The 9,311-nt window shown below is 39.9% G+C and overlaps 1 protein-coding gene across 1 annotated transcript; it reads left to right on the top strand.

Moving 5' to 3' along the window:
• The first annotated feature begins 839 nt into the window (after positions 1–839).
• Positions 840–3,625, top strand: LOC140368770 (homeobox protein otx5-like). Its single transcript, XM_072455833.1, has 3 exons — positions 840–1,117; positions 1,881–2,032; positions 2,383–3,625. Exons 1-3 carry the CDS (start codon positions 1,018–1,020, stop codon positions 3,007–3,009), a joined length of 879 nt encoding a protein of 292 aa, XP_072311934.1. The 5' UTR covers positions 840–1,017; the 3' UTR covers positions 3,010–3,625.
• The last annotated feature ends 5,686 nt before the right edge of the window (positions 3,626–9,311 follow it).

The raw sequence follows: 9,311 nt of genomic DNA on the forward strand, positions 1-9,311 counted from the left end.
ATTCTTTGACAAATGTGACATGACTGCTGGCCTCCCTTATTGTATAAGCGACGCGTGCTTTGTTATTATGAACTAGTTTTATGAGGTTCATACAGGACATTTTCTGTCGGCTTCATCGAAAAATAAAATCTGAAATCCCTGAAAAATGTGAGTTGATTTTTAAAGTGTGCAGTATAAAAACATTTAACTTTAACAGGCCTGTGTATTGAGGAGAGAAGAATCTGCTCTAGGATAATAATAATAATAAAAAAAACGGCTATAAGATAAAAAATAAACAAAAGAGGTCACAACTGACATCTAAAACGTGTCAGATCACAATGGACTATATGGTCAGATTGGCAGGAATCATTGTAGGCTTCTATTTTTCTGTCTGTATCGTTTAGAATGCAAAGTGACAAAGTGACAAAGTGACAAAGTGTGTGAGAGAGAGAGGGAGAGAGAGGGGCTGGTGGAGTGAGAGAAGGAGGAGGGCGGTGGGTGTCACTTGAGTAAGAAGTAACTTGTAATTAGCCAGCCTGAGCGCGCACTGCTCACTTGTCCTCTGCCGTCCACCGCGTCTCCTCTGGCACCGGCTCAGGAGCTTCACATCTTCAGCTCATCACGGCAATTTCCTTTTTGAGTTTGGACTTGAACTGAATTTTTGGAACAACTTTGAACAAAGAGACGTCCGAGTTTGTCCCCCAGATTTTTTTTGTTTTTTATTCTAGTCATCGTCGCAAGTGCAGGTTTTTATTTTATTTTCTATTTGTACGATTTCCCGGGCCTCCAGAGAAAAGACAGAACGAGGCATAAACAACAACAAGAGAGGAAGAGAAAGAGAGAGAAAGAGAGAGAGAGGGAGAGAGAGGAGGAAAAAAAGCATCAACAAGTAGCGTAATAGACATTTACGTAGAGGGTTTGACAGGACACGTAAGAGAGGGAGCGAGCGAGGGCGTAGAGACACCCCCCGGGACAAGCCCCCCGGCCACAGAGGAGAGAGAGTGAGTGAGGCGCGCGCGTTAAAAGCAGACAGGAGGCATGATGTCTTACATTAAGCAACCCCATTACGCCGTGAACGGGTTAACGCTGTCCGGCCCGGGCATGGATCTGCTCCACTCCGCCGGCGTGGGATACCCAAGTAAGTGACCTTAGACTGTTTTAAACCCTTTTTGTCTGCGATGCGTCGATATGAAGTGAAATGTCTGCGCGTTTGGAGAGGTTTAAGTCCGTTGGTCCGGGCCATATGCGTAAACATCACAATACACCGCGATTGGCAGTAAAAGGTTAAATGTTTGATTGATTTTTTTTTTTCCTGCCGTTTGGAAATAAGTACTTGACCTGACAGATTAGAGAATCATGAAACAAACGGGTGTGAACGCGGGTGTCGCCTGTTCTCACACAGACTTAGCGGCGGCGCCAATCTGTTCCTCTGCGTTTAACCCATTTCTTTTTTTTTTTTTTTTTATTATTATTGTCAGACACAGTTTTAGTTTGCGTCCTTTATTGAATGATAAAGCGGAGCACCGGCCTCTCAGCATCTGCCAGGACTGTCCCGCCGCGCGGCTGAACTCGGAGGTCCTTGGCCTTTTTGACGCGTATGCTTTTTAGAACAACATCAACAACATTTACTGAAACAAAAACGCGTGGGATGAATTTTATTGTTTTATGTCCGTTTAAAAATAATGGTAAAACAATAATGGACCAACGGGCATTTTAACACTAAACGAAATAAATATAAAAATGACAATGTTCTTCGGTCAGATATACTCTTGTCATCAAAGCAAACATCTTATGGGTACAGTTTATTTGGATATATGTATACTGACTTACTAATAGATTTGAATGTGTTTTCTTTTCTTCTTTTTTGCTGAAAACACTAAACACTGCTCTCCTCTCCACAGACACTCCGCGTAAACAGCGTCGGGAGCGCACCACGTTCACGCGCGCGCAGCTGGACATCCTCGAGGCTCTGTTTTCCAAAACGCGGTACCCGGACATCTTCATGAGAGAAGAGGTGGCCCTCAAGATCAACCTGCCCGAGTCCAGAGTTCAGGTAGGCCTACTGCGCGTAGCATTAGAGGTGTTTTCAGGCATTGTATGGACAAAGTGACGAAGATTTGATTTGTCAAAAGGCTTTGTGCACAGATCATTTAAAAGCAGAATTATTTTTTAAATCGTTAGATGTTTTTGTAATATCCCGAGATTTAAATGTGTTAAATTTGAAGATGGTGATTTATTTCTACTGCTACTTCTACTACTATTATAAACAAGCAGAAGTTACCACAACCCTTGTATTGAAACTTATTAAGCTACTTCACATATTGCTCAAAAAGGCTCATTTGGTCTTCCAAGTTATTTAAAAGAATATCCATCTGATAAACTTGACATACTCTTGTCTCTCAGGTGTGGTTCAAGAATCGTCGTGCCAAATGCCGCCAGCAGCAGCAGCAGAGCACAGGACAGGCCAAACCCAGACCTCCAAAGAAGAAGTCTTCTCCAGCTCGAGACATGAACGCTGAGGTCAATGTCAACCAGACTAACGGCCCCTACAGCCCCCCTCCGCCGCCCCCTGGCACCGTCATCACCCCCAGTGCCAGCTCGGCCAGTGCCACTGTGTCCATCTGGAGTCCGGCCTCCATCTCTCCTCTGCCTGACCCTTTGTCCTCTACCACGCCCTGCATGCAGCGCACCAGCGGTTACCCCATGGCCTACAGCCAGGCCCCGGCCTACAGCCAGAGCTACGCCGGCTCCTCGTCCTATTTCACCGGGCTGGACTGCAGCTCCTACCTGTCGCCCATGCACCCCCAGCTGTCTGGCACCGGAGGGGCCCTCAGCCCCATCACATCATCCATGGGTGGGCTGAGCCAGTCCCCCTCTCTCTCCTCACAGGGCTACACTGCAGCCTCGCTGGGCTTTGGGGCCGTGGACTGTCTGGACTACAAGGACCAGTCGGCATGGAAGCTCAACTTCAATGCCACTGATTGTTTGGACTACAAGGACCAAAACTCCTGGAAGTTCCAGGTCTTATAAAAACAAGCAAGAAGAAGAAATGAGGAATCAGACCAGGTGCATGAATCATTTGTGATAAAAAAGAAGCAACTTATCAACTTTAAAATAATAAATTACTATAATTTTTGCGTTTTCTGGAAATCAAAATTTTTACTCATCCAACAATTACAAGAGTGAAACATTGTCCTTATTTCAGACTCATTTGACAACAGTGCTTTTAATCTCACCAGGACTCACATGTTTTTCTTGTCTTATTTTAATGTGGTGTACTTTCTCTGAAGCTGCTTTTCATCAATGAACTGTCTCAAAAAGCTTGAGCCAAATGTTAGGAACTTACAGTACTGATGTGTTTTTGAGTAGCCATTGATAGTTTTGTGACTGTTTGAGCCTTGTACCATACGTTTCCCCCTCAGACAGCTTTAGACGCACGTTACCACACGGACACTGCAGTATTATGAACCTGTTGCCTTTTGGTTGTAATGATTAGCAGAACAATTCACACTTTGTTAGTTTAACAGGATCAAACTTGGGCCACTCGATTCATAGATATTTAACGGACTGAAAATGTAACTGACGGAGAAAAGAGGCAGTGTTCAATTGTTGCTATGTTGGTGTGATGTTTGACGGGCGATAACCAGGGAAAGGGAAGGACAGTTGGGCGCCTACTCCAACCTGTGAAGGAGCGAAGGAACCAGTATATGTGTTTTATGTATTGTTTGATTTCATTTCTTTATTTTATTAGACTTAAAGATTTCACAATTTCTTGAAGTAAAATTTGTGGTAATTTCTGTTATTATAATTTTATTGGTATTTGTCTTGAGATGGCACGGGTGTTGCTCATATTTCTGTTGTTCTTTTGTAAATATCCAACTCAAAAATGCAATCAACTATATTTCTGATCATATTTCCAAGAAAACTGCCAACTTTATGTTGATTTTCTGGTTTCTGCTTCTCGTTCAGTCTCAGGGGTTTCGCTGATGGAAGTAGCCGTTTAGAGTTTAGAGTCCATTCGAAATTCACCGCTGTTTCTTCATCGTTTGCATTACGGCTTTTCTGACGTCTTATTTTTCTTTTTTGTATATTCTTCTTTATTTGTTTTTTTTTTTTTTGTGTCCATCACAAAATGTTAGTTCTATGTTCAAGCAACATTAAAAATATTCATAAAAATAACACATGTGCGTGTGCTTGTTGTTGATTTTGCCTGGGAGGAGGTCCATGGGCTTCACAATGATGAGGAATAAGGGACGTTGCCATAGCGACGTTTAAAAAATAACGTTATATTTCTTTGATGTGAAAAAGGTCTCAGAATGTTGCTGAAATCCGTGGACGGGCAGCGCTGCAATGAAACCAAAATCACTTCAAATAAACCAACATTTTCTTTTCTTTTTATTTATTCTTGGTGGTTTAGAGAGCAAACGCTTTTTTTTTTTTTTTTTTTTTAACCATTATTATAATTTTAAACATTTTAAAAGTATAAATAAAAAAATAAGAAAGTCACGATTGCTTTAATTGCTCAACCCTATCTTTTTCTTTTTCCGTTTCATTGACCCTTTAGGCCCCGTTCTTTGTCAAATTTGCATGTTCTCTCCATGTTTCTGCAGCGCCCTCATTAAACCACAGTAAAAAAAGTTAGAAACTACCTCAAAACGTTGCTTTTTATACTTTGCTCCTGCCTTACCACCGCCCAATGAATGAATAATGCAGTTTAAAGCATTTTCGGGGTCTTGAAAGGCTCTGTATCACGATCCAACGTGAATCTTGATGAAAAATAATGCTAAGTTAAGTATGGACAACATCTCTCAACATTTCTGTGATTGATAGTTATTTCTCACTCTTATTTACTTCCTTATGAATAGATTGATGCTCATTCGTCATTCAAGGCACCGATTTAAAAAAACAAAAACACAGGATTTTGTTTGCCAGACGTTTTAAAGTGCTAAACCTGTAGATTACTCCGGATCTACTCAGAAGTTTGTCCAGGACGGTCGGTGACGTTTGTCCCGGACGGTCGGTGACGTTTGTCCCGGACGGTCGGTGACGTTTGTCCCGGAGGAGGATTCAGGCTCAGAGTAGTCAACGCTTCACCCCAGATCCAGCCTGAAGACTCCTGATGCTTTGTGGGACCCTGAGCATTTCCCCTGCATATCAAGACAGTGTCCCCTGCTCGCCTCCTCTGATGCGGCGGGACAGACCGACAGACCGCTCCTCCCGTCCCATCCCGTCCCGTCCCGTCTCTCCCGGGCCTCAGCGTAATCCCCGGGTGCAGCATATGGGCCCTGGAGCTCCGAGGCGCACACTCAGGACTTACAAATATGATTCATTTCTTTGGCCGGGCTCTAATCCGCCGCGGACAAGCTGCCGGACGTCCCGCGCCGGAGGTACTCTGTAATCACGCCGACGCTGACCATCGCTGCCCCCTACCTCCTCCCCCAATGCCCCCTGCGCCCCCCCTCCCCCTCCTCGGCCCCCCACGGTCAAATTTCCTCTTAATCGATTCCTAATCCCAGCAGTGCACACGCCAAGCACGCGCCCGACGCACAGACGCACAAGCCAAGCCATCTTTTCTCAGACACTGACTCTTGGGTATTAAGGTGATTCGCGTCTGAAGATGTTTGTTTTGCCCGGAATGTTCCACAGTGCTGCATTTAACCATCTCCAGGCAGGACGGTGCAGGTTACAGGTCCGATCTGTGAAGAGGCGACCACGCTCACAGCAAGAACCTGTGTTTTTCAAGGCAGCAGTTCTTTAGCAAACAGCAGAAAATGAACACTTAAAACGCTGAGAAGGAAGATTTAAGGCCAAACTCTAGATTAAACTTTACATTTTTGGTCACTTTGTGCTCAAACGTTCGGCTTTGTTCAAGCTTCACCTAAATAAGTTTTGTTATTTAATTTAAGTTTAATTACTACAATTTACTCTAATACAAAAAAGAATACTTTTTAAAAATCCCATCTGTACTTTAAAAAAAAATAATCAAATGCGTCAACGAAACAAAGGAATTTAAACTGGGTTTGATCAATTTTTCAGATTCAAAATGTCCCAAATATGATACATCTTTGTCCGACATGTAAAAGGCCATATTCTAAACTAAACCTTACAGGATGAGCACCTTGTAACACATAAACTACAAGGTTTTAAATTCTCTCGATTTAAGATGTTTTCCTAAAGCGTCTTAATGCCATACTGTGGAGCATTCAAAGCAATAACATGTCACAAAAGACACAGTGCAGCTTTACATCCACTAAATGTGCAAATGGACTGTCTATTACAAATCTGATTCGATTTGGATGTTTTTCTGACGTGAATCAATGTTATATAATCTTATGGATGACTTTTGTTTTAGCTCGTCCAAAATGATCCCTGAAAGAAGATTTACCACTTTAAATGCTTTTGTCTGAAAAACGGCCTTGATTTCAGAACAAACTGACTGAGGATGAATCAGGGGTTGTATTAGAACCGTTTCTATTCAAAGTCTCAGAAAGGTAAATAAAATAAATAAAATAAATAAAATAAATAAAATAAATAAAATAAATAAAATAAATAAAATAAATAAAATAAATAAAATAAATAAAATAGATAAAATAGATGAATACATAAAATAAATAAAATAAATAAAATAAATAAAATAAATAAAATAAATAAAATAAATAAAATAAATAAAATAAATAGATAAAAGAGATAAAAGAGATAAAATAGATAAAATAAATAAAATAAATAAAATAAATAAAATAAATAAAATAAATAAAATAAATAAAATAAATAAAATAAATAAAATAAAATAAATAAAATAAATAAAATAAATAAAATAGATAAAATAAAATAAATAAAATAAAATAAAATAAATAGATAAAATAGATAAAAGAGATAAAATAAATAAAATAAATAAAATAGATAAAATAAAATAAATAAAATAAATAAAATAAATAAAATAAAATAAAATAAATAGATAAAATAGATAAAAGAGATAAAATAAATAAAATAAATAAAATAAATAAAATAAATAAAATAAATAAAATTAATAAAATAAATAAAATAAAATAAACAAAATAAACAAAATTAATAAAATACAAATAAAATAAATAAAGACATTTGTTTATGTTGAGGCTGAAACATATATAGCAAAAGTATTGATATTGCAATATTGGCAAAAACAATAATTTAAACTGTAACAAACTAAATATATCACAATAGCAAAAAGGTGAATTAAATGAGCAGTTTTATAGTAAAGGACCCTTGAATAGTTTGACTAAATTAAGGCATGTACATTTCACTTTCAAGAAAACTGAAATAAGTGTGCCAAAAACCATGAAATATTGCAATAAAATCAATACTGCGATACTTGTCCTATATAGCATAGCCCTACTTTGTGTTTACATTTTAGTTTACATTCCCAAGCCAACATTTTTCTTGTGTATCTGTTGTTATACTGAATGAAATACTGATAATCTACTGTAATACTGATAACACGAATCGACAGGTTCAAAACCAAAGCTGGAAACGGCTGTGATCAAATGACGATCCATAATTCAGGTATTAATACTCCAGAGAGACTGCAGTAACAGGATCAGGTACTGCAGTACTGGATGAAGCCGCCTCTGTCAACCTCAGCACACACTTCCACTAAGGACTTTACACAGATTACAATTTAACACCTAGTTAATATCACTAATAGTAAAAGTCAGACTCCAGAGCTGCAGATTAATCATATGTGCAACGACTAAAACACTTTAGACGGGATTACGGCTTTGGCTTGTAGTTAAAAACGGAAATGTTAGCTTTTTGACAAATGCTGCTAATGATTTTTTATTTTATTTTAGTTCATGACTTCCAACATGACTTTCATGTAAAAGTCCACAGAAGGATCAGAGGCAAACAGCGATTGTCTGTTTACGTTTTCTTTTCTCAGACTGAAATTAAGAGTCTCAAACTGTGGTGTGCGAGGTGTGCTTCTTCTGGAGGTTCGGGGCTTTTGTGTCTTGTCTTTACAGCTTTATGATTATTTTTATTTGATATGGAGCAGCGCACATTCACAAACGCAAGCCAGTCCGGCGTGTAAATGTGCCAGAGTCCACTATACTAGTGATTCATGTGCAATTACTGTGAAATCCATGTGCAATCCATGTGCCGTTGTGACACATATTCATGTGCAATTACTGTCATGATCACATGCAATGGCATTTATGTATTTATTTATTTATTATTTTTATCTTTATTATTTTTTTCCCTCCATCCCTTGTTGGGAAATGGGAGGTTTTGTCTATGGGAGTTTTTGTTTATAGGAGATCTTCTACTGAAAGTGTTTTTCAAACTTCCTATAAGTGATCTGTTCTTTTCTTCTGGATCTACCTCTGTATCTACCTGTGTTGCAACAATGTAATTTCCCCATGTGGGACAATAAAGGAATATCTTATCTTATCTTATACGGGCCAGTTCTCAGCCGTAGTCCCATCAGCGGGTCGATGGCACAAAGGTAACGTTTCTGGCGGGGTGTTTGCCACCTGCTTGGCTCCATGGAGATGTTGTGGCCTTGCCTGAAACGTTGCGCATCATGGAAATCGATGAATATCTATGGAATATTCAAGGCAAACGATCGTATTTTGTGCAGACGAGCAGGTGACGGAGCCTCACCATCATGCCCTCTCAATATGTGCAGTTATTTTTTTTATTTACAGTATTAATGTTCCATCTTTTCCTCATTTGCACACGGTTCAGTCTTGATTTAGTCCAAGTCCAGGTATAAACCCAAAATTGGGCTTCGGGCTTGGTTTTGTCTCATTGTGACGTGGAAAACTGTTCATCTCCAGATCTTAAACTTGGTATGACATGTCTGAGAATCAAGTGCGACACCGTCCTCCCTCATGTTCGGCCTGATGCTTACGTCCTCTCCCCCCTCCTTCACCCGCACGCAATGCCTCCTCCGGTGCCACCTCTCCACGGCGCCCCCTTGTCCCGATACCATCACCTCTGGGTTTGTTATTCCTGTTGATCTAATTTAGAGTATGTCCTCAATCCTCTTAGCGTCCTGCCCCCTCAGCGCTACGCTAAGTGAATTAGACCAGCTTACGTGTCCGTCTTCCTCCTACTCTCCGCACTGTCACTCTTCCCTTATCTCCCTCACTTTTACGTCCATCTTTCCCGGGGCCTTTTGGACCTTGGCCAGTGTCAGGATTAAACACGACAAATTGGTTCAGCTCCTTACAGACACTGACAGATGCAGAAGGGTCCAGGGTATGATGGGAGACTATATTGTCGATTCAACTTTGACACGCCCAGAAGTGATTACAGACCCATCTGTAAAAGAAAAATGTGCACTTGAGGTTTAA

The sequence above is a fragment of the Eucyclogobius newberryi genome, unplaced genomic scaffold (assembly GCF_026437365.1).
Source record: "Eucyclogobius newberryi isolate DKJ021-1_F unplaced genomic scaffold, fEucNew1.0.hap1 SCAF_10, whole genome shotgun sequence".
NCBI classification, from domain to species: Eukaryota; Metazoa; Chordata; class Actinopteri; order Gobiiformes; family Gobiidae; genus Eucyclogobius; species Eucyclogobius newberryi.

Coding starts and splice junctions, on each gene's coding strand:
- LOC140368770 (XM_072455833.1), top strand. CDS start 1,018: ATGATGTCTTACATTAAGCAACCCCATTACGCCGTGAACGGGTTAACG. Junction 1,118..1,880: donor CGCCGGCGTGGGATACCCAA/GTAAGTGACCTT, acceptor TCCTCTCCACAG/ACACTCCGCGTAAACAGCGT. Junction 2,033..2,382: donor TGCCCGAGTCCAGAGTTCAG/GTAGGCCTACTG, acceptor CTTGTCTCTCAG/GTGTGGTTCAAGAATCGTCG.